Source organism: Toxorhynchites rutilus, chromosome 3, assembly GCF_029784135.1.
Source record: "Toxorhynchites rutilus septentrionalis strain SRP chromosome 3, ASM2978413v1, whole genome shotgun sequence".
NCBI classification, from domain to species: Eukaryota; Metazoa; Arthropoda; class Insecta; order Diptera; family Culicidae; genus Toxorhynchites; species Toxorhynchites rutilus.
This window is the reverse complement of record NC_073746.1, coordinates 75,390,893-75,417,947: the sequence shown is the minus strand read 5'-3', so window position 1 is coordinate 75,417,947 and position 27,055 is coordinate 75,390,893. Positions and strand designations below refer to the sequence as shown.

At 39.6% G+C, this 27,055-nt stretch overlaps 1 protein-coding gene across 1 annotated transcript; it reads right to left on the bottom strand.

The window, feature by feature from the left end:
• Positions 1-7,880: 7,880 nt before the first annotated feature.
• LOC129778550 (programmed cell death protein 10) lies at positions 7,881-26,197 on the bottom strand. The gene is made up of 5 exons (XM_055785518.1): positions 25,712-26,197; positions 25,082-25,259; positions 13,866-13,998; positions 8,411-8,575; positions 7,881-8,284 (listed from the first exon to the last, which is right to left on the bottom strand). Exons 1-5 carry the CDS (start codon positions 25,784-25,786, stop codon positions 8,200-8,202), a joined length of 636 nt encoding a protein of 211 aa, XP_055641493.1. The 5' UTR covers positions 25,787-26,197; the 3' UTR covers positions 7,881-8,199.
• Between the last annotated feature and the right edge of the window lie 858 nt (positions 26,198-27,055).

Sequence of the window (27,055 nt, the reverse complement as noted above, 5' to 3'; positions counted from 1 at the left end):
GCTGTAATCGTTCAAAACGAGGCCATTGTAAAAATGCAAAACTGCAAAGCTGCTGGAATCGTTTCAAAACGACGCGTGAAATAATGCTGAATTGCAAAGCTGCTGCAATCGTTTCAAAACGATGCCATTGTGTAATGCAAAATTGTAAGCTGTTTCGTTTCAAAACGAAACCATTGAAAAATGCAAAATTGCAAATTTGCAGCAATCGTAGCAAAACGACGCCATTATAGAAAAATGCAAAATTGCCAAAGTAATCGTTTCAAAACGACTCCGTAGAAAAAGGTGCATCTACTGCAGTCAATCCATATCGACGCCATGAAAAAAATGCAAAGAAAAAATTTAGCCCAAAACGATGCATAAAAATTATTTGGCTAATTACTTTACAGCTCTTTTTAGCAATGGTTTATTAACTGGTGTCTAATAGCTGATATTAAGTATGCTGCATATCGCAAATCAAAACACGTAATCTCTACAACATAATTCCGAAAAGCTTGAACTATGGCATACGACGGAAAGTACGTTCTATCGAAAGAAAGATACGAGACGAGAAACAAGCATCCCAGCGGCATCGTTAGAGGTACGAGTCTTGATGATAGCAGTGAATTTTCAGCGCAGTGGGAGCATCTACGAAGAAGCTTTAGATGAAATCAATGTTAACGATCGGTGTTTCCAGTGATGTCTACGAGCCCACATCGAAAACCAAAAAACTCAGGCAAATCATGAATCGAGCCACAAAAACCGGCAATGGAAGCAACACGAGCGAATGGGTGAAGTAAACCCGGAAAAGTTTTTTGGTGATTTCTTGACGGCTATCATCACACTTCTCAAGTGTCCTGTTTTTACTGGCAGCTTTCCACAGTCGATGGTTTCCGAAGTCGATCAAAGCCAGAACTTTAGCCATGAGCAATCAAGAGCCCAGAATTACTAAACGACCGTACATCCAGAATGCAGCAAGCCTTCCCCCAGCTGTATTCGAGAATATTGCGTATATTGCTATGCGACTTTCAAGATTAATACCGTGAACGATTTACGCTCGATAACGGGCAGAGTTGCCGAACACCTATCATTCCAGAATATGAAGCAGCCACTCGCGACGAAGCCTTCAATGCAGAGACAATCGAACAAGCGCTCGACATAAATATACTTCTGGTTGATTCGAGCTACGGAGCAGAACAAGAACATACTCTTCAGCAATGATTGCAATGGTGATTGTAATTTTAATTAACATTTAGTTTTTTTTTTTTGAGAGAGGGGAAGATGTGTGGCATATCAAACGCGATGTCAATAGAGCTTAACTTAGCGCTTAACCTGTTACGGGTTAGTACCATTACCCACCACCATTAGCGCAACAGTATGTAGCCGTTAAACGGGTAACGCTTCAACGCATACTCACACATAGACACGAGCCGAATATCTGCTCCTCCACATCACATCATTCCCACACTCTTTCATCGATACTTCACGAGGTGAGTTGCACAGCATCCTTTTGGAACAATCCAATTCAGCGTCGTAAAAGGTTTCTGGCCGTCTTTCACGGTCGTCAACACCAAAATCACTATCTATGAAGCGACAAAACCAATCGTGGAACGTTGATTCATTTGGTGTAGCATCCGTAAACTCTTTGGTCCTCAAAATGAACTTCAGACATCTGAAATGTCTGATTTGGTGCAAAATGATCGTCATTGCGAGAAATGTTGTTCGCGTCAAAGCGATTTATTCACCATTTTTCTAAACTTGGTTTATGACGATTTGGATATAACGGAATCGACTAGGATTTATTGCTGAAGCCATCTATTGACAAACAGCGGGAACTGCGTATCCAACTAAAGAACACAGCTCTCACCGCTGGAGAACACTTTCTTCGCATCCGGCTTGAAATGTGCTGTCGTTTTTAACCCGGAAATAATGCATGAACCATCGAACCAGCACCATTATTCCACAATTCATAAACACCTCAAACTACTTTTGACTACGCTGAAACAATGTATGTGTGCGTGCGATGCAAAAATACAAAAGCACTCTTCACTAAACGACATGAAAATGCACACGGTTTTTCGGAATTCATTCGGGAATATTTAAATCTCGCAATTTCAACATCGTAACGCTGCAGGAGATGTGCTGGAAAAGTCCGACGGTGCGATTGTTTCAAGGTGATTTATCATCTACCAGAATTGCGGCAACACACACGAGCGTGGTACAGGTTTCATCGTGATGAAAGAGATGCAGAAACGGGTAATTGGCTGGTGGTCAATCAACGAAAGAATGTGCAGAGTGAGGATGCGAGGTCACTTTTTCAACATCAACATCATCAACGACCACAGCCCCCTTCTATGTAGCCCCAATGACAATGAGATTGAATTCTACTCGCAGCTAGAGAATACGATCGCTGCCCAAAACACGACATCAAAATCGTCATCGGTGATTCGAAGGCTCAGGTCGACCGAGAGGAGGAATTTAGACCGGTAATATGAAGGTTCAGCGCACAACTTCGAACCGACGAAAATGGTCTAAAATTTATCGACTTCGCTGCGTCCAAGAACATGGCCATACGTGGCACCTTCTCCCAGTACAGCCTCCAATACCGTCTCTTCGAAAACACCTCAGCAAACGAAAACATAAACGACCACAGCTTGATCCATGCGCGACCCTTCTCAGATATCATCGACGTCAATATCTGTCACGCTATCGTAGGTTCAGACCACTACCTGATGATGGTCAAATTGCGTTCTAATCTGTCAGCATATGCAGTAAACAAAATGACGAACCATCTCCGTAATGCACCAGGCAAACCTATGTTTCAAACTAACCAGGTAATCAGTGGAAAACAGGTTTGCGTGCGAGACACCGGCGCTTCCGACGGCGGGTTGGCAGTGGACTCGGATCGCGTCATCTTGGCGAATTGAGTCGCCTCGATTCCTTATCCTCGTTGAACAAGTTCTTCGTCCCCATTACATTGACCTCAGAATAAATTTCAAAAAACCAAAACGAGAAAATAAGTTTATAATAGAGGCATTTGTTTTTCCTGCGTCACAATATCTCTAGCTTACTACATTTCTTCTAAGCGGTTGTTTCTGTTGTAGTTTTTCACTGCGGCGATTTATCCCGGTCAGTAGTGATAACAATACTTTGAAAAAATAATCGATAGGAGTTCTGCGTATAGTTTATGCATCCAAAATTCTCATCCGTAAACTGAAGCAAATGCCGGCATACATATACCTAACCGGTCGCCTATTCGCGATAGTGCCGCAAACATAAACATTGCTGAATACAACACCCGAAGCAAAGTAAATAGTCATATATAAGTGACGCGCCGTTCGATTCACGTGCTTGCACAACGTGTTTCCCAGGTAAATCTTGTTATCCGTGAGGTGGTATCTATATCGCATACGTGCATGAAATCTTCTCTATTCTAGTTCTCAATCGGTTATGTTCTCACCGGTTACTTGTAACTTGTTGTTGACGCAACTGTATGTACTGTCGTAATCAGTACATACAGTCGCGTCAAAAACAAGTAATTTAAATAAATACAACAACCATCCCTTAGAAATTATGTTCCATATGTTCTCTGTTCCGCACTCTTTTTCGTGTGATTCTAATCCAAATTTCGATGTGATACAATAATGCACGGCGATGCGATGAAATACGTTTATACACTACGTCATACACATCCACAAGTACTCCGATGGTATTTGTTGTTTTCCTACCCACTAAAGCTTGTTTTTCAACCCTTCACAATAAAGGAAAGTATGCGCGAATTTTTGCGTTTTATTTCTACCAATAAATCAGAACGAAGCGCGGGATCACTTGCGAAAAAGCGCTGCGAAAAAACACTATTTCGTGTTGCTTTGACAGATAAGATGTCTGCGGTCTACACGTTATACGTTTGTTACTTATTGATCCAAAAACTTGTTTTAATAGCTCAATAATTGATTCAAAGCTAGCTATTGAAATTACAACAATCTAACTCATTGACGATGCTTGTTTTTGGGGTGATCGTAATGTGTTCCCGAACACGGAAGCAAAATCAAAGCGCCTCGGTTCTTTTCAGAGTTGAATTTCACGTGTATCCCTGTATAAATATTTTCATATTTATACTCATCCACTCACACACCAACTAGAAAACCTTCAGCGTTCTTTCAAAATATTCATTCATACATCCATTGAGAATTAAGGGACGAATGACCTTCGGGCTAAAGTCCCCTGAAAACAAGAACAGAAACTCAATGAGAATTGAATCAGATGCAGCTTCAAACAAATGGTTACCTTTCCAACGTTAGTCCTACGTCCTTCTTGCGGTTATATCACATATATAACCCACTTCTTGTTTTTCATGAGTCAAAGCGTAGCACTACAAATTAAAACATAGATAAATGTTATCATTCTACTGAGAAATATGATTTCCTTTCCGTTGCAACTTTGCTTTGCCACTTTGAAAATAAAAAAAAATCTTTTCAAAATATGCTCCATCTGTAAGTCACCCATCTTTGAAAAAAATTACAAATACTCAATCTTAAGATTTTCTGGTAGGGTAAATGATTTTGGTTTGTCCGATTTAGGATGTTTTCACGCAACTAGTAAACGCAAATCAGTTTTTCTTAATGAAAATCACATATAATCAAGACAAGTTTGGGTTTGTTGAAAAGCCCCATTTCTCTAGTTGCTAATAATACCATAAGGCGTTCAAATTATCTAAATTTTCATGTTTTTAACGATTTTCTTCAAAGCGAAATTATGGGCCCTATTATATAAATCGAATCGAGAAGTCGATACAATCACTATCGCTATCACACCAAGCAAAATCAGTTACCGAGCTCGAATTTCGTGTGTTGTAATTGCATATATTTAGGCGTTTATGAAATGTTTCTCAAAATAAGAGAGACGGAAAGCAAAACAAAATAATTCTCTGAAGATATGCGATAAGCAAACCAAACAACTCGAAAAATTCTAACAGTTCTATCGATAGCTATCACTCGGTTGATGCTATCGAATTGCTCGGTATCTCAGTATAATAGTAAAACAGAGCTAACGAGCAAAATTCTTATCGCCTCGATTTCTATAATAGGACCCTATGATCATGTTTTGTTCACCTCTGATCATGATTTGTCCGAAAAATGATCACGGTATGACCGGTTTTAGAAATCATGATTTTTGAATAAAAAAATTCGAATTTTCAAGTAAATGTTGCATTTCTCATTGCTTGAGTTTACTGTCATCATATGGATCCATTCATAATTTAGGCTTTCTTCACAATACTGTTTTTTCTTGGGCATTTTAAAGGTGAACACTCAACACAGAGAAACTTTGGACCCTATTATATAAATCGAATCGGGGATTCGATACATTAACTATCACTATCACACCGAGCGAAATCCTGTATTTTGTTAATCGAGATAATCTCGTACCGAGTGCTTAGAGGCGAATCAACTGAAAAGTTTAAAGCCTCTTTAATCCAACACCATCATCATCATCATCGTACCGAGTTCGAATTTCATGTGTCGTGGTTGCCTATATTTAGGCGTTTCTGAAATGTTTCTCATAGGAAAATATCAAGGACGCAAACCGAAACAAAATAATTCTCTGAAGGTATGCGATAAGCAAACCAAACAACTCGAAATTCTGTAATCTGCACCGGTATCTCGGTATCTATAATAGTAAAATAGGGCTAACGAGCAAAATTCTTATCTCCTCGATTTCTATAATAGGACCCATGAACAAATTGAAGCGGGCCCAGCGGCTGCCATAGTCAACCAACATCAGCGCATTGAACAAACCCTGATCAGAATTGAGGTCAACGAGATGAATTAATAACATAATTTAGTTATATAAAGCCCAATGGTGTGCAAGCTCGATGTTTACAGGAAAGGTCTGAATACGTACCAAATAATCATCTAGTGGTTCATTAAAAGTTAGCTCAAATGAAGGGCACATCGACACCAATGGAAGATGGACTTTATAAACCTTTAAAACTTCTGAAATCATGAAAAAGAGTATTTTATTTATATGTTTTGAAGCATTTGAATACCTGATTCAACACAGGTGCGCTGAACTAGAGCATTCAAAAAAATAATAGGAAGTCGTGTTCAAGACATGACCGAATTGTTGACGCAGAACTACGCTGTAGTTTAATTCAAGTCGCTTGTTTATAACTGCGGATATTATTTTATAATGCTACGGAAATTTTGAAATAACCATTCTACCAGTTTGGTCGCCCAGAAACGTTTTTTTTTTATTGTAGAATCAATTGGCGATAATTGTTTGATGGTTTATTCTTGTGCTCGCAGAACTATACATGCTCAAGATAAGTGCAGCTTTCATCCTTATTGGAGAAAGTTTTGCTACTGGTAAGCGAAACAAAATTCCAGAGTGAAATATATATTTTCACATACAAAATTCCAGAGTGAAATAAACTCTATCTGCACCCAAATAAATTCATGACTTATTCTAACTTATTGAATAACTTGGTATTCCCCTTTGTTCGCACGCAACCGTTCTGAACTTTTCGGATACTTTACAGACAAAACAGTTATTTAAATTCAAATACAGAACTTAACGCGAACACATATATTTGACCGATTCTGTATATTTCTGTCTCTGATTCTGTTCTCTGTCTAATCTGTTCACAATCAGCTGTTCTATTACGTGACAACGAAAACCCGCATAAAGCAAAATACAAAATAATTCTCTCTCGAGAGACGTGATCTTTGCTGCCTTCGCTGTTGTGGATCACATGTTGGCTCGGGGTGTTCAAAACTCATTCCTTGCTCAAACAACCTTAACACCTGCTTCACCATAGCGTCAGTTCAATGCATTGATGCAATGTCAAAGGCACCTACGAAGCCTTTATGACAAAAAACAAATGTAAACTGCTTGGAAAAAGGCTGAATATTTGCCTCAGCAGAGATTCATTACTAATAACCTAGCTATAAATAATTCCCTCCCGCTATCTCCCCCCCTTGTTTATATTTATCATTACCAATTGGGTTTTCGGCGTAACGAAGATGCACTATTTTTACGTACGGGTTATGAAGCACGCACGTACGAACACAAATATCCATATATTGATGGCTTGAAGCAACTAAATATACACACACTTATCTCTGTTTTGCGCTCTTCTCAACAGAAGCCCTTTCTGTTAATATTGCCAGTGTAGATTAGCTTAGCTGTCATCCTTTGTGGAGAGAGTTTTCCTACCGTCATGCGAAACCAAATCACTGACAAAATTCCAGAACATTTATTTTCTTGGTGAGCTGACGATAACCTAGCTTGATGATTCCCCACAAAATTGTGTAGCTCAAAACATGAATGCAATTTATTTCATAAAAACGTGACCTGTTTTCTGATTTGGCACCCTTAATGAAAGACGTAGTTCTACTTCAAAAAGTGGACAAACCATTATCATATTTTCGACTGGACAAACCATCATCATTTACCTTATTTTAAGACAAACCTTTATTCTGCGCCGCGAGTGACAAGAGATAACAAAGTTCCTCGTTTTATTCTGGAAGCAACCTCACTTTTTAGCTCATATTCGATACCCAAGTCGATAACATATGAGGACTTCAAATCTCATCAAATGACAAATTATATTCACGTCATTCGCTGTCAGGAATTATGTGACTTGTGTCATTTCACGACGTTTGTCGCGAGGAATAGAGGGAAAGAATTGTGCTTCGATGAGAATAGAATCGTGCTCCTATAGGATAAATTCTGATACTATTAAAAAAAATCCATCAATGAACAGATGTAAGTGTTAACATGATAGACAGCATTAAACTATTTTTGCACGATTCCTCAGAAGAAATTATTCAAAAACTGCAACTATGTATATGAGACATTTTCCTATTTGGTATTTCTTTTATTTGGTATTAAAGTGATTCAACTCATTTAAAAAATCTATTTTTATTCTTCTCTATCTCAATAATAATAATGATAATCATAATAGTAATAATAATAATATGAAATGATATAATAATACGACATCAGAAACGTTTTCTCAGTTCTGATAACGAAACGCATGCTGCTGCTTGCCAGTTCCCGTTTCCTGTTAGGTCTACTAAATAAAGAATTTCTTTACGCGTGTTTCGACCAGCATGGCTTCTATAGTTAGGACCGAAGCCTCAAGAAAACGTCAAGTAAAAACAACTTCTATATATATATTTTCTGTTCTCCAGAAGTTATCCTCCCACGTGGGCTAGCATCTCATTCGCACTTGTTCTTCACCGTGATCATAATTTGATTCGTCTGATGTATCAGGTACAAAGCACTTACGAAAACAGCGTTGGCTCTACGGGGAGAAAGAGCACAAAAAAAGAACCATAATGAGCTGCCCAGGAAACCTTACCTCAGACAGGCCACAAAATCGGAATCACGTTCAGACGACTTTGTGCTGTTAAAAATAAACTTTACTTACTCTCCCTCTTTGAAGTATTCTTTAAGCGTTGTGCTGAACTTTTTCGAATACTTTACGAACTCCTTTTTGCGTTGCTCCACCGCCTGCTTGCCGGAAGAGCCTGGAATGAAGCCAACCACTTCGTTCACTGCATCCAGCAGCTTTTTGATGGCACTGGCGATTTCCCTGTGGAGGAAAAGAATGGAAAAGTTTGTACCAACAGGTGCGGCAGAAAGGTTAACACGTTTTACAGAGTTTGCTGTGGATAACAATGTTTGGCGCATGCTGTTCGATGGTCATAGTTTGATGAAAAAAAATAGATTATGATGTTCAAGATACGACCACATTGCTGACGTAGGAATGCGAAATTAATTCATTCAATTCACTTATTCTTTATTATTATTATTTACTCTTTGAAGGAAAATATTAACTTTTTAGTATAAATTATTGACGGTCTTGAAAAAGGTCGATAGTTTACGTGGTTTCATAAAACCTGCTGGAATGGTTGATTCATGGTTGGTTTCTCACCTCCTTATACTTCGGGCAGACGCTCAAGGAATGCTCGATGTAGTTGTGAATGTTGTGGATGGTCGCAGAGTTGGTGGAAAGATCCCCTGTTGAAGTTACTTAGTTAGTTTATTGTATTATAGAGGCTTTAAACTTAAAAGTTCATTCGCTTCTAGCCCCTTTTGAAGCCGCGTGAAACCGAGCGATGTCCAGTCCTTATTCTAAACAGTACTCGCTGCTACCTCATTGGAACGATGGAATGAAATGGAATGGCGATGGAACCTTTTAATTTCCGCAGAAATAAACTTCCCTTTATGAATCGACTTTCGGCCCAATAGGTACGAAAGGAGTTGGTGATGCACAATTGCACATCGTCCAGCGGCATTTCCCGTGTAAGAAACTATTCCGTGTGACAGACAGACAGATGCCGGCAAGTCTGTTTCTGGAAACCAGTATGTTAAATCTGTCATTTAACCCGAAACAAACTTCCGAGGATGGCCTAGAACCGTCTGTGTACCTGATTCGTGGAAAACGATATTTTCCTGTTGTCATTGCCATGAAAGTCTGTGGTAGGCCAAACCCTTAGTGCCCTCCATCAATTCATTCAAAGATCCGAACTCTATCTAATGCATTTTACTCTGAATTAGATATCGTCGATAACGCCAGCAACATTTTCCAGTGATCGTACACCGATGTAAATATTGTCCTTTCCTGGATACCATCGACAGCACAATAAACTTCCTATCGTTACCATTATTTGGCAGTGGTGAGCGGCATAACTAGTAGCCACCATGACCCTTAGACCGTCTTACAAATCCAACGATGTACAGACGATCATAGACAAAAAAAGAGATTGTGGCTAGGGGACACCGGGAAAATTTTCTGTCTCTTGTATGTTTTGTTTTGTCCGAGTCCGAGAAGTCAAGAGAGTTGATAAACAACTGAGATGAAACCATTTCCATGAAACCAGATGCAGAAAAGTTACCAGTACTGTTTATCCATTCCATCATTTTAATGCGGTTTTTTCTTCTTCTTTTCCTTTGTTTACGGAGACTTTAAATATAACGATTCATTATTATTATTTTTATTTTATTATTCTCCGTAATACGGATTAGATATCCTATTCTTCGCCTCTTGTATGAAATTTGATGTGATAATATCTGGACTGTTTCTAGACGGATCTTGGCTCTTCTGTCAACATTAAAATCGTAATTAGTTCCGGTTTCAGAACACAATAAGAAACCAAACTGAAATGAGAACAATGAAGTTTGACTTCTCGCACACCGAGTGGACAAATGTGGGCTCCCAGAACAATAAGAAACAATAACAATAACAATATTACTAAGAAAGAATACAAGCTATGGGAATGAATGCGATGAATGCAATGCAACCGAACACAAGATGATATTATCCGTGTACCATCTAAAGGCGAATGAACTGCGAAGTTGAAAGCCAAAAAGAAGAAGAATATTCGCGCACCGATATCATTGTAAGTTATATTTACACCTCGATAATTAAGACGGTTTGCCGAGGCAAACGCATTATTTATTGCATGTAATTCTCATAATTTTTGGTTTGCTATAATGGTACCCGACGCTTAGCTTCTTATTCTTCTTTAATGGCCCTGACGTTCCTTTTTATTTACTTAAATTCTCTTTATTCTTTAATTTTGTTTACATTAAAATGTAATACAATGTAATTTTAACTGGGCGAACGTTAACTGGTCCTTGGACCAGTTAAAAAGCAGAATTTCGTAAGCAATCGACGCCATATTCAAATGGAAGATTTGCTATGAGGGGCATTCGAATGTGATTTGAAATGTTATGAAGATTGACATTATTTTCGCATGACAAAAAACATTGATAAAATTACAGAAAAATAAATTCCTCAAATTATATTTCATACCTGTTGTCGCACTCAATGTGAAACTTCCATTGGAAACCTTTTGTTTATCCAATTTCATGATCAACGCGAATCAAACAATTCATTTAAGTTCCCCTCGATTTTATTCGAAGTTTTATATGCCGGACCAGTTAAAACGCGAATATTGATAACTTTTTCTTCTTCTTCAATGGCACTAACGTTCCTAGAGGAACTTCGCCGTCTCAACGTAGTATTACTTGCGTCATTTTTATTAGTACTTAGTTGAGATTTCTATGCCAAATAACACGCCTTGAATGTATTCTGAGTGGCAAGCTCTAGAATACGCGTGATCACAGTGCAAGTCGGAGGAAATTTTTTTGACGAAAAATTCCCCCGACCAGAACGGGAATCGAACCCGAACACCCGGCATGTTAGTTATGACGCTAACCACTCGGCCAAGAGAGCACCCCAATATTGATAACTGGTCTTCCCATTTCGCCGCGAAATGCGAATGTTTACTGCGAATGTTTACTGTACTACATTTCAAGTGATCAACCGAGGGTTATATCGGGGTTTTCAATAAGAGTACTACAATAGTTTTTTTTAAATAAAACAAAAACGGTTTTGGATATCAATGGAATTATTCGTTCATTTGATGCCATTATGTATGGAACTCGATTTCTTTTACATGGTCACCACGGGCACGCTTGCAGAAGTCCAGACGCTCAATTTTCGACGGTTTTCAAGCATAAATCGGCCGATACTGCTGCAATTTCATGTTAGATATTCGTACGAAGTTCATCAATCGTCGCTGAATTGTTGGCATAGACCATAGACTTGACGTAGCTCCACAGGAAATAGTCTAACGGCGTCAAATCGCACGACCGAGGCGGCCAATTGACTGGGTCATTTCGTGAGATAACACGCTCACCAAACTTGGTTTTCAATGAATCGATTGTTAATTTCGCTGTTTGGCTTGTGATGCCGTCCTGTTGAAACCACATATTGCCCAAGTCCACATCATCTAATTCGGACCAAAAATATTCGGTTATCATTGAGCAGTAGCGATTCCCATTCACAGTAACGTGCCGGTCTTGATCATCACGGAAGAAGTACGGCCCAATGACGCCGCCGGACCATAAACTGCACCAAACCGTATTTTTTTCGGGATGCAATGGTGACTCATTGAGTACGCGTAGATTGCTGTCTGACCAATAACGCATATTTTGCTTATCGACGAAGCCATTCAGCCAGAAATGAGCCTCATCGCTGAAGATGATTTTTCGATGAAAATCCGGATCATTTTCAAGTTGTTGCTCAGCCCATTTCACGAACATGCGACGTCACAGAGATGCCCAACGCTTGAAAACGACCTGTGGGAGACTGATTTGGGTCTTCCTCAATTGATGCGCTAGCGGCAGCAATATTCTCGACACTACGGACGCTTCTTTGTCTCACTGGCACGGGAACATTTTATACTGTGCCTGTGGATTAAAATTTTTCCACTAGACGCTCAGTTGTTGATCTGGCAGGACGTTTATGAGGACCATAAATTGGACGTAGCGCTCTTAAAGTTAAGGCCATTGACTCCGAATTCCGGTAGTAAATTTTAATAATCTCGACTCGTTGTTGGACCGTATATCTTTCCATTATGAAATGGCAAACCTTACTGAAGAGAAATGTCAAGAGAGCGGGAAAAATATGGCGTCGTTTGCTGTCCCCATCGGTCTACTTTTGTAGCGTCCCTATTGAAATATCTGTTACATCTTTAAGTTGACACTAACATTCCTAGTAGAACTTCGCCGTCACAACGTAGTATTATTTGCGTCATTTTTATTAGCACTTAGTTGAGATTGCTATGCCAAATAACACCCCTGATCACAGTGCAAGTCGGAAGAAATTTCTTTGACGAAAAATCCCACGACCAGTACGGGAATCGAACCCGAACCCCCGGCATGATAATGTGTGACGCTAACCATTCGGCCACGGGAGCACATTCGATGCTTAGTTACGATATTGATGTATAATCGATATAAAAAAAATGCGCCTCTCCACTTAATTAGGTGTTCATTATTGTTTATTGATAGGTTAAAGGTTATTGATAGGTTAAAGGTTATTGATAGGTTAAAGGTTTTGTAGAATCATTTCGAGAAGCAACGATTCTTTCTTGCCTCTGCGACATTGTACATATACTAATTGGTCATATGTCGCAATTTGTTTCATTATATCAATGCACGCGTTGCACTGAAAATTTTACGAGACGCATCTTCCGTCCATCGCCATTCAACAAGCATCAAACACGCGTCTAACAGATGTACACAGTTGCAGCACTGAAAATTAAACATCGCTAGAATGACCGTTTATGAAAAATCGTTTCTCGACTTTCGGTCAAATCCGTCAACAAAGCTAGGAGCTTGTTGCATCAGAACAGAGCCGAATGGCAACTAAAAGAATCGAACGTGTGCTATTCACATGTACAGGAAATGAACAAGTTCTAAGTTTCGCGCAAAGAAAACAAGCAACACACACAAAGGATGGTTGTGTTAATTGCAATGCACTTGAAATGAAATATTCGCTAGCGTTCGCAGCTCGAGGGGAAACATAAAACGCAAAACGGAAGGATTCTGAGAATTTCCCTCAGAGGAGGATGCAATACTTATACGCTAGCGACAGCTTACTTAATATGCAAGGGGTTTGCTTCGTATATATTCTCTTTTCGATATCCGCCTTCGTTGTATCTATTCTAGCGGCTGCATGAGTTGCTTGTTATTAACAGCTCTGTTCGGGAAAGCATATAAATGGACAGAACAAATGTATGGGGAAATGGCAATGCTTCCAATTTAGTTCAATTTAAACCATATACAGACTATGGGATTGCAATGTATAGCATATAAAACAAATCTAAGAAAATTTCCGATTCGATTGGTATGCAAATCGTTGAAATCCGTTCGTAGCAAAAATAGTTATAACCATCAACTTTATTTCATAAAAACGTGATCGTTTTCTAATTTGGCACTCTCAATGTAAGACGTAGTCCTACGTCAAAAAATTCAAAAGAAGATGAACGCAGTCATACGTCCGTGAAGTCACTGATGCGTTTACTTACTTGATAGTTTCTAGGAACGTCTTCCGATCTGTGATTTCATCGGGGATCCGGCTGAGGATACGCTTAAGGGCGGACGATTTTTTGTTTAACTCCTGGAATGCATCCTCCGTACGATTCAAGCGATATTCAATTACTGTTAATAGAGAATAAGAGGTTAGTTACGTAATCAGATTTGAATGAAACAACTTTTCTCATATTTGTAGTTTTGTGTAGAAAAAGTTGATGGGTCTGAGCCTAGGGGCACGGACGGGATCTTGACATAGGACTGTGATTGTGTGTAGTAATTGCATTTAAATTGAATTTTTCATTGTTCAAAATCTGTATTTTTTCTCTTTTGATATCTCAAATGGTTGCCCTGGAAAAACCGTTTGCTGCATGTACTTGTATTCTTTAAACGGGTTAGATGACATAACGTAGTAGAATTCGGTACCGCATTCTGTCCAAAAATGTACACAAAAATACATTAAAGCCATTACTATCCCGTTCTTCGGTTTATGCAATCATACAGAAGAAGATAAAGAGTCATCATGTATCATTTTTAAACAGAAGTCTAAATAGTTAAGACCTACATAAATATAAGCCTGAGTCAAATCAATCCATGACTACAAAAATATATTATAGATAAAAATAGCATTATCTCCTTCGTTACCATGTTGTCCGGAACATTGTTTGTAATTACTTTATAACCTTGTAAGATCGCGACTACTCAAGCTATCATAATCTGATTTACGTGGGTATACCCTTTCGATCTTCTAAATCAGCAGCCATTCATTCATTGCATTTTCACATAACCGAACAATATACTCGATATTATGACATCCTGGACCACAATTACACAAATTGTTAGTAGTCAGACCTACACGATAAAAACATGAATTCAACACAAATTGATTAGACAACATACAATATCATAAAAAATTAATGCCAATTATCGGTAAATGAAGATTAATTCATTTTACGCATCAATTCACATTATGAGCTAACGCCCGAATTTAGATAAAAAGATTGCTCGTTGCGTCGGGGAGGAAGCAAGTGGATAGTGCAATCGAAAGAAAAGACGGGTGGGTAATGTCGGGGACATAACCGGAGTGACGTAGGACTATACAAAGGGGACAGCTTTTGTTAAATATATATTTTAAATATATTGTTTTATTTTCTTCTCCTACGTGAATACCTATCTATCTACCTGAAAAATGGATTAGTTTACTGTTTACTCTTTATGAACATGTTGATGGTTCTGAAAAGAACCTTTGGTGTTGTGTTTTTGTTATCACTCGATATTCCCATCTTGTTCGGTTAAACCTTCCTGTTTAGCTATTGCGTTTGCCACTCGCCACAGCTTTCACAGTTGGAAAATTTCTTCCCATCCAGCTTCTGACATGTTACATTTAATGCGATGTGCCGGAGAAACACTTTGCCACTCACTGAAACTAATTGTTGCCTTGATGAACGTCGAACCGAAGCTGCTCTGTTCTTGATGCGGGTTTTCTGATTGTCATGAGCAGTTTTGCAAGCCAACTCGAGCACTCCGACGGCCGAAACTCTATAATCGCTGTTAGGTATACTGGTGCTCCGGCACCAATCCGTTCGGCCTAGTTACCCTTGCGAAGCAATCAGTGAATGCGACCAACAGGGAACTGGAGACCTGCACGGTTCGAGTGAGACTTTCCCCTTTATTCCCCGCGCGAGTGACGTGAGATTTCAAAGTTTACTACTTTATTCTGGAACCCACTTTACTTTTTAGCTCCTATTTGACGCTCGAGTCGATAACAAATGAGGATACGACTTTAAATCTCACCTAGTGACGAACTATAGTCACGTCATTCGCCTACGGGAATGCAGTCACTTGAGCCATCTCACGTCATTCGCCGCGTAGAATAAGGGGGTTTGCCTTTCCCTTAACTTGTCCTCCTTTGTTACGTCCACGATGCCGATGCCGTACAACCACCCGGGTTTACGGTTTGAAAGAAAATAAGATTTTTTTTTGGGGTCCGCGTGTTTTATACTCTAGCGGTACACACTCACAGGATAGAGACAAATCGGCAGACTCAGCCAGAGGGGCGAGTCCAACGAGACGAACGAATGAGCGTTAAAAGGGAGCGATGGCAAAAAAATACATTCATTACGATTTGTTCGCTCGTTAGATTCACATGCAGGCTAAAAAGGGTCCTTTTCAGGATCACAAAATTATCTTCAATCTAAAGAGTTTATTGTTTTGTTATCTCTCGATATCCCCATCTTGTTCGGCTAAACCTTTCTGTTTAGCGATTGCGTTTGCCACTCGCCACAGCTTTCACAGTTGGAAAATTTCTTCCCATCCAGTTTTGTGACATGTTGTACAGTAAATTACATTCAATGCGACGTGCCGAAGCGCCACTCAGTGTCGCATTGGAGGCGATTTTAACCTGTAATTGAACATTTGCGATGACAGTGGTACAGTGTCGACTTTCAATGTGGGGTCATAATTTGGATCTCTATGTTTACAAAAATGTCCAACTAAATAAGTCGCATTACATGTCCGTCCAATTAGCTAAATGTCGAACTAATTGTAAATTAATGTACTTTCAATCTGGAAACAATTTAAGAATTGGTGAAAATTGAATAATCAGGAAAGTCCCCAACCATCAATAAGCTCAGAACAACTGCCAAATTCACATACTCATCATATCCTGGCAAACAAATTATGAAAAAATCAATTTGTGTTTTATTATTATTTTGGATATTGTTTTAGAAAGCATTGATCTGTATTTCCTAAACTCTTTTTTAGAAGGTTTAATGGCCCTGAAAAGCGCCTTGTTTTATGGAATGGTTCCAATTTAGAAAACTTAGTACTCGTGGTTTTGAAAAAAACCATTTCGAACGCCCTCGAAGCCGCCTTGTTCTGGATTTGCCACCAAAGCAGTTTGTATAAAGAACAAACCTTTTTCTTATGCTACCTGATGCCGTTTTGCGATTGCGTTTGCCACTCGCCACTCGCTGCAACTGCCTGTTGTCTTGATGTCCACCGAACCGAATGTGTTCTGTTCCGAATGCGGGTTTTCTTATCGTCGCGAGCAGCTTTGCCAGCTAACTCGATCACTTCGGCGGCCGAAACTATATAACGCCGGCTAGGTGGACTGGTGCACTGGTACTAACGCGCTCGGCCTAGCTACCCTTGCGGAGAATTCCAGATCAACACGGTTCGAGCGGGATTTTGCCTTTCCCTTCACTTTTCTTCCTTTACCATGTCCAGACATGGCTGCTTGGGTTGGTTTGTTGATGTGTTGTGATGCGAACCGATGTGGTGTACGGTTTGGATGAGAATGATCGTTACGGCAGCGGAGCGGGGTTTTTTAAGCTGACTGGCTGGCTCGAGAATTACGCATGAGTGAGACTGCGACCAATGTTTCGTTCATTTTTTTTCTTTTTCCTTTCCAATCGTGCTTCATTCTATTTCGCTGCTGCTCTGGTTGCCCGTTTTGGTCGGTTCGATTTGAGGAGCACAAAATGGACCAATCAAAAATGGGCACATAGTGCATTTGGACAATGCTTGATATTTCACAATTATTCAATTATTTATCTCAAGAAAAATTAAATGTTATTCGTTATGATAGATGCGTAGATATATTCCCTATCAATTGATGCAAAAACCTTTGCGATCTATTGATAAATGCTCGAGTTATAAGCGTTCCAAATCTTGCATTTTTTCCTACTTGTTCAGTGCCTAGATTTCCATTTCACCCCCTATATCTTCCGGTTAGACGTAGTCCTACGTCAAAACATACCCAATTTAATCGTCAAATTGTTAACTTTTTTTTACTATATTCACTGTTCGTGTTTCAAGCAAAAAAAAACTCTGGATAAATTTCCTGTCTAATGACATATTACACAATATATGTCGCAATAACCATTTTGAGTAATATGCGTTTGAAAACTCTTAATAAATCGTTACATTTTTCGTAGGATGACCCCCCTATATAGAAATCAAAGACATAGCCCTATGTCAAAACATATTGCAAACCATTCGTATATTCTACGCAACTGCTGCTGAAGCTTTAATATCACGTTCAGTTTATGAGTAAAATTAACTTTAGGTAAAATCCTGTTAGCCACATTTGAAAGCACTGTACAATGCAGAATCATGATTTATTTTGTTACAAAACGCGTTTTATCAAAACTACCTTGGTATTATACAGTCAATCGCAAAATTCAGTATACAACTCGTGCTGATTTGTTATTGTTGAGTTTTTCGGGGTTCAAAAATGAATAATTAAATGTGACTTATATTGGGTTGGGGAAAAAGAAATGTCGTATATTGTCAATATATGGCAACACTTAAAAATATCTTGTGTTGTACTTATCGCATCGGGTCATACGGCTATTTAAAGACAACAATCTGTGCTACAGGTGTCGTTTTGACAGTGTTGTGATTGTCCTCTTCAGTCTCAAGTTATAGCGCGTCAAAGATGGAGTCCACCAAGCAAGAAATTGGCCATATTTTACGTTTTTACTACCTGCGAGATAAAACTGCAACGAAGGCGGCCGAAAAAATTCGTGTAGTTTATGGACCCGATACTGTAACGATTCGCACAGCACAGCGTTGGATTGATCGATTTCGTTCTGGTGTAGTAGCTGTCGAAGATACACCCCGTACTGGTAGGCCAATCGTCGTAGAAACCGATAAAATCGTTGAAATCATCCAAGTAGACCGGCATGTGAGCACTCGCTCGATTGGCCAGGAACTGGGTATGACCATAAAACCGTTTGCAACCATTTGCAGAAGATTGGATTCCAAAAAAACTGGATATATGGTGTGGGGATCCATAGCCCCTTGGATAGAATATGACATTGGCTTGCGCTAGTACCGAATCATGTATTTGGCAACACATCCTCCAACAGATCGCGCACAAGATGAGCAGCCCTATACATCATCGTTTCAGCTTCATCGGAACTGATTGAGACACGATCATGTTGGCAAAGCCGAACAAGTGAGGCATTCGTTGGTTGTCTGTCTGAGAGGCAAGTCCATCATGTGTGCTTCGGAGGCCATTCTCTTTTGCTCTTACATAATGGTTTCCACATATGGGTGCCACACGAGTTGACGCAAAAGAAATCTTTTAGACCGAATCAACTCCTGCGATGCACTGCTGAAACGGAACGAACTCGACCCAGTTTTGAAGAAGATGGTGACTGGTGTTGAAAAGTGGATCACGTACGACAACCTAAAGCGAAAAAAGTCGTGGTCGAAGCGCGGTGAGCCGGCCCAAACCATCGCCAAGCCCGGATTGACGGCCAGGAAGGTTTTGCTGTGTCTTTGGTGGGATTGGAAGGGAATCATCCACTATGAGCTGCTCTACTATGGCCAGACCCTCAACTCGGTTCTCTACTGTGAGCAACTTGACCGTTTGAAGCAGGTGGTTGACCAGAAGCGGCCAGAAATGATCAATAGGAATGGTGTTGTTTTCCACCAGGACAACGCTCGGCCTCACACATCTTTGATGACCCGCCAGAAGCTACGGGAGCTCGGATGGGATGTCCTATTGCACCCAACGTATAGTCCGGAACTAGCTCCAGGTGATTATCATCTCTTCCGGTCCATGCAAAACGCTCTTGGTGATACTAAGTTGGCCTCAAAAAAGGCTTGCGAAAACTGGCTGTCTGAGTTTTTCGCATGAGGAGGGGGGTTTCATAAGGGGGGGGGATAATGAAGTTGCCTTCTAAATGGCAAGAAGTTTGCGAACAAAACGGCGCATATTTGACTTAAATTGGATAATTTTAAGTATGTTAAATAAAGCGTCATATTTCGATCAGAAATACGACATTTCTTTTTCCCTAACCCAAAATTTATTGTGAAATCGACCCACTTTATTCTCATGTAGTGATAAGAAAAAAATAAAAGGGTCACATTTCTACTTCATGTTTAAAATACAAACAAAAAAAACTCCAATTCAGACGATGCAAAATTGAGTGTACAGTTCAAGTTTTTCTTAAAACGAAAATTAAAATCAGTACAGAAATGTTAATAGATAACAAAAATCAATCCCCTAGCATTTGGTATGGCCCCCTTTGGCGTCCAGCACTTCCTACAAGCACCGAGGCAAGATTTCTGGTCACTGTAGAAGGAAGTGTCTCTCAGATCTCCGTAACCGTCGTTTTGAGCTCCGCTTCGTTCCCTGGATTTTGATGGATGGATGGTTCTTGATTTCCCACCATATATACACTATAGTGTTCAAGTCCGGTGATTGCAGAGGTGTTTTGGAGTTAATTGGGAAATTATAGAGCAGATATTCCCGCACGATGAGGTCAGTTTGCTTAGTTTGGTTACGGTTCAGGAAGATCAATTACGCCATTTTGTACATCGCCGAATCGATAAACACCATGGTTTCAGTTCCAGAAGCCGCCAATGTACCATTCATCATCTGACTACCGCCGCCGTGTTTTACTGTGATAACCAAATGCTGAATCTGAAGTACTGATCCTGGTTTCCTCCACGCCATCTATCTTCCATTCGATTCAAAGATATTGGTTTTTGGCTCATCCGTAAAGAAGACCTTGTGCCAGAATACCTTAGGTCTGATTACATATGCCTAAGCAAACTGTAGTCGTTTTTTTTTCATATTCACCTTTGAGATGTAATACTTTTCGCGGCCAACGCGACCTCTCAGATTGTTGCTGTATGCTGCTCTCCGGACAGTGTCTGCGCAGACAGGTCTTCCAATGATGCCGGCTACTTCGGTAGTCAACTTAGGATTTTTTTTAGGGTTCTTTCGCAACGTTCGAACAATTACCCGTTCATCATCAGAAAATAGGATCCGTTTGCGTTCTCTACCGGGAGATTTCCCATGGATTCTTCGTATTTCCAATTGTTTTTGATTTTCTTTACTGTAGAGTGGGTACTTCCGACAGCAGCTGCTATTTCCTGCAATGTCTTTCCACGACAATTCATATTTATTATCATTGTACGTGTAACAATATCTCTTTCTTTCCTCTAACTTGCCATTTTAATAAAAAAATTCAAACATCGCTAAAAAAACAAAAACCAACACTGTCAAACAAGTATTGACACCAATCACTGATGAAAAAAAGTACGTTAATTCGCAAAAAAAATTTACTTACAAGACTAATTTGTTCGAAGAAATCTAAGGTGAACCCTGAATTTTGCGATGCCTAGAATAGAGATTGCTTTCATTTTTTAGGAATAAACAATTAGCAGAAAGCTTTTCTCGGAATTTTATTGCACGTACCGCTAGTAAAATGTGTGAATAATAAATGTGCATCAAAAGATTCAATGTATTCAAAATATTGTATACCAAATACATGGAGAGTATCATCAAGTAGCATTTGTACACTCAATTTTGCGATAGACTGTATGTTGACCTTCTTTGCAATAAATGCGAGATTATATTATCAAAACATATATGCTTACTGAAATAAAAATCATATGATAATTGGTTGATTCAGTATATAAAAGACTCAAGCGAATTAACTTATTTTTGGCAATTTTTGTTATAACCACAAACTAAAAAATATTCACATAATTTGAGGTGTCTTCCAATTTATTCAACAAATGAAATTCATAGTGAGTCAAATGTCTTCAGAATTCATTTTCCTACTGAACCGTAGTGCCGCAAAAATACATGCACTGAAACGTGTTGACGTAGGACTACGTCTAACCGTAAGATATAGGGGGTGAAATGGAAATCTAGGCACTGAACAAGTAGGAAAAAATGCAAGATTTGGAACGCTTATAACTCGAGCATTTCTCAATAGATCGCAAAGGTTTTTGCATCAATTGATAGGAAATATATCTACGCATCTATCATAATGAATAAAATTTCATTTTTCTTGAGATAAATAATTGAATAATTGTGAAATATCAAGCATTGTCCAAATGCATTATGTGCCCATTTTTGATTGGTCCATTCTGTGCTCCTCAAATCGTACCGACCAAAACGGGCAACCAGAGCAGCAGCGAAATAGAATGAAGCACGATTGGAAAGGAAAAAGAAAAAAATGAACGAAACATTGGTCGCAGTCTCACACATGCGTAATTCTCGAGCCAGCCAGTCAGCTTAAAAATCCCCGCTCCGCTGCCGTACCGATCATTCTCATTCAAACCGTACACCACATCGGTTCGCATCACAACACATCAACAAACCAACCCAAGCAGCCATGTCTGGACATGGTAAAGGAGGAAAAGTGAAGGGAAAGGCAAAATCCCGCTCGAACCGTGTTGATCTGGAGTTCCCCGCAAGGGTAGCTAGGCCGAGCGCGATAGTACCAGAGCACCAGTCCACCTAGCCGGCGTTATATAGTTTCGGCCCCCGAAGTGATCGAGTTAGCAGGCAAAGCTGCTCGCGACGATAAGAAAACCCGCATTCAGAACAGAACACATTCGGTTCGGTGGACATCAAGACAACAGGCAGTTGCAGCGAGTGGCGAGTGGCAAACGCAATCGCAAAACGGCATCAGGTAGCAGAAGAAAAAAGTTTGTTCTTTATACAAACTGCTTTGGTGGCAAATCCAGAACAAGGCGGCATCGAGGGCGTTCGGAATGGTTTTTTTCAAAACCACGAGTACTAAGTTTTCTAAATTGGAACCATTCCATAAAACAAGGCGCTTTTCAGGGCCATTAAACCTTCCAAAAAAGAGTTTAGGAAATAAAGTTCAATGCTTTCTAAAACATTATCCAAAATAATAATAAAACACAAATTGATGTTTTCATAATTTGTTTGCCAGGTTCTGATGAGTATGTGAATTTGGCAGTTGTTCTGAGCTTATTGATAGTTGGGGACTTTCCTGATTATTCAATTTTCACCAATTCTTAAATTGTTTCCAGATTTAAAGTACAGTAATTTACAATTAGTTCGACATTTAGCTAATTGGACGGACATGTAATGCGACTTATTTAGTTGGACATTTTTGTAAACATAGAGATCCAAATTATGACCCCACATTGAAAGTCGACACTGTACCACTGTCATCGCAAATGTTCAATTACAGGTTAAAATTACCTCCAATCCGGCACTGAGTGGTGGTAATGCGACGTGCCATTGAATGTAATTTACTGTAAAATATGTCACAAGCTGGATGGGAAGAAATTTTCCAACTGTGAAAGCTGTGGCGAGTGACAACAAATCGCTAAACAGGAAGGTTTAGCCGAACAAGATGGGGATATCGAGTGATAACAAAACAATAAACTCTTTAGACTTTTTGTGATCCTGAAAAGGACCCTTTTTAGTCTGTATGTGAATCCAACGAGCGAACAAATCGTAATGAATGTATTTTTTTGCCATCGTTCCCTTTTAACGCTCATTCGTTCGTCTCGTTGGACCCGCCCCTTTGGCTGAGTCTGCCGATTTGTCTCTATCCTGTGAGTGTGTACCGCTAGAGTATAAAACACGCGGACCCCAAAAAAATATCTTATTTTCTTTCAAACCGTAAACCCGTGTGGTTGTACGGCATCGGCATCGTGTACTCAACAAAGGAGGAAAAGAGAAGGGAAAGGCAAAATCCCGCTCGAACCGTGGTGGTCTGCAATTTCCCGTAGGTGTATCCGCCAATTGCACCGGAAAAGGTTGCTAGGTCGAGTGCGTTAGTACCTGTGTACCAGTCCACCTAGCCGGCGTTATATAGTTTCGGCCCCCGAAGTGATCGAGTTAGCAGGCAAAGCTGCTCGCGACGATAAGAAAACCCGCATTCAGAACAGAACACATTCGGTTCGGTGGACATCAAGACAACAGGCAGTTGCAGCGAGTGGCGAGTGGCAAACGCAATCGCAAAACGGCATCAGGTAGCAGAAGAAAAAAGTTTGTTCTTTATACAAACTGCTTTGGTGGCAAATCCAGAACAAGGCGGCATCGAGGGCGTTCGGAATGGTTTTTTTCAAAACCACGAGTACTAAGTTTTCTAAATTGGAACCATTCCATAAAACAAGGCGCTTTTCAGGGCCATTAAACCTTCCAAAAAAGAGTTTAGGAAATACAGTTCAATGCTTTCTAAAACATTATCCAAAATGATAATAAAACACAAATTGATTTTTTCATAATTTGTTTGCCAGGATCTGGTGAGTATGTGAATTTGGCAGTTGTTCTGAGCTTATTGATAGTTGGGGACTATCCTGATTATTCAATTTTCACCAATTCTTAAATTGTTTCCAGATTGAAAGTACAGTAATTTACAATTAGTTCGACATTTAGCTAATTGGACGGACATGTAATGCGACTTATTTAGTTGGACATTTTTGTAAACATCCAAATTATGACCCCACATTGAAAGTCGACACTGTACCACTGTCATCGCAAATGTTCAATTACAGGTTAAAATCGCCTCCAATGCGACACTGAGTGGCGCTTCGGCATGTCGCATTGAATGTAATTTACTGTACAACATGTCACAAAGCTGGATGAGAAGAAATTTTCCAACTGTGAAAGCTGTGGCGAGTGGCAAACGCAATAACTAAACAGGAAGGTTTAACCGAACAAGATTGGAATATCGAGTGATAACAAAAACACAACACCAAAGGTTCTTTTCAGAACCATCAACATATTCATAAAGAGTAAACAGTAAACTAATCCATTTTTCAGGTAGATAGGTAGGTATTCACGTAGGAGAAGAAAATAAAACAATATATTAAAAATATATATTTAACAAAAGCTGTCCCCTTTGTATAGTCCTACGTCACTCCGGTTATGTCCCCGACATTACCCACCCGTCTTTTTTACCCATATTTCGGATATTTCCCGATTTCGCCATTATATGTAAAAGATTTGGCCAGTAGCGCAAACGGACTTTTTTCTAATCGGAAAAAAGATGGTGACATAAACTTTTGATAGTTTCACTCTTCCTCTCAACGTAATGTTTATAAGAATCTGTTGCACAACTTTAGAGGCGAATGAATTGAAAAGTTTAGAGCCTCTTGCTTGCTTCTTCATCGGTGGCATAGGAATAACAATAAAAACGGCAGTTGTTACAAACGTGGAACTATCGGCAAATTTGACCCTGTGCTTGATATTATAAATATCTAGATTATCTCATTTATAAACCAAATTATCTAGCTGAATCCATAAAAAGGAAGGAAGGTCTTGAATTATAGAGACTTTAAACTTTTGCAGTTCGTTCGTCTCTAAACCCCCCATAAAAAGTGTGAACAACAATGCTTTTATAATTATTCTATAATTGAACCATAATTGGTTTCCAAGATGACTGAATAAGTTTGCGCAAGAAGCTCTACTCACAGTCGCTATCGGTTGCTGCCCCCTGCAGTCTCAGGATGCTCTCGTTCATGTTAACGTTGATGTCGCCCTTCTTGATGATACCCATCACCAGATCGTACGTCATTCCCGGATGCGTTTGCTCTGCCTTAGTCAGAGCTGCTCTCAGTGTTTGCGAAGCGACCACATCTCGGCGTTCCAACTGCAAGACGCGGAAAAACAAGAAAGCATTCAGCACAAAACATGAAAAGCCATATCCTGTTTGAAACGGGCTAGAGTCAATCATACACAAACAGAAAACCAATCAATACAGCAGCGTGAAACACGAGCGGAACAGTTTATGATCATATAATAATGCACACTGCAAATTTAATTGACTCGCTGCATAACGCAATTCATGACTGTAACGTACACATGTTCATCCTAAACGCCTCATTTCTATCGATTTTGGAAGCTAATTACAATTAAGTCGATAACCCGTAACCGTTCAACAATTAAGCAGATACAGCTAAGCATGTAATTCCTGTTTTCTGGTTTCCATTTCATTTGTGTACAACACCAACAGCTTCGAAGCCAAATGGAAAAGATATATATAACTAAGATCTGGTGGAACCACTTTTCCTTCCGGGAACCAGTTTTCCACAAACAACCCACCTGAGATAGAATTGGGCGTATCAGAATTGGCAACATCAAAGAAGTGACCACTGGAGTGTCATCTCCCATTGTCATTGCTCACAGTAATCCAACGATTGTGGAACTAACTTGCTAACCAACTCTGCTTGAGATAATAACTCAGGAATCACCCAGCTAGCACCTTCAACAGCACAACTATGCGTAATAATTTGTTCCAGTATCCTTGTACCGTGCGACTATTGTTTGCGTTTTCAATGAATCACCACTGCTGCTGGAAGAAACGAAGCATTCTCCTTCACACCTTAGCACCACATATGATCACAACTCAGAAACGAACAGACTGTCGATTACAGACTCTGCATAAACTAGCAGCAGGATGCACAATCGACGCACGAAAATACTATTTACTAGATACAATTTTTGCCAGCAATTGGCTGTTTCTTCAATGTTTCCCAAGCACCCTTCCCTTTTCGCACATCAAGTGATGGGTTCACGTAAATATTTTCGTTTGACACATAGCTCCCACTTCCAAGGTGTTCAGAAAAGGTGAAACGTAATGTCAAAATTGGTACAGTAAGTTACCTCGAATTCGACACACCCAGCAAACATTAAATCGTATAAAATGTCATGAATGGAGGCAATATACATACATCCAAGCCACATTAGGGTGATATATGATGCGTAATACTTATGACAGACATACAGCTGTACTACCGTTGTACTTCGAAAATTGTATGTCTGTCACCATGTACAGCGCTAGAACCATGCAAGCAACTCGGTACAATCGCTGTACCTGTACCGACCTATTTTTCCGCTGTACATGGCTACAGTTGTACTGTGCGCAGCGCCATAGACGGTTAGTGGTGAGTAGCATGAACAAAACGAATCAAAACATTTGGTATACATTCATTTCATTGACTTTCTCTTGAGTTAATAACTCAGATTGGAAACATATTTGTTGTGTTCGATAGTTTAGACGCTATATAAAAACCCTTTTCATTGAAATATTGGTGAAAATACAATGCAATAAATTCAAACTTCTGATTGTCAGTCTGACATGCGGTACAATGTACAACCAAAGTATGTGTGTCATGCTATCGTGGTACCTGTACAACGCTGTACACGTACAGCGCTAGTACAGTTGTATGTCTGTCCATGGTATAAAACTGGTATCAATGAGATACATATAGACTTAGACTTAATAACTCAGATTGGAAACATATTTGTTGTGTTCGATAGTTTAGACGCTATATAAAAACCCTTTTCATTGAAATATTGGTGAAAATACAATGCAATAAATTCAAACTTCTGATTGTCAGTCTGACATGCGGTACAATGTACAACCAAAGTATGTGTGTCATGCAA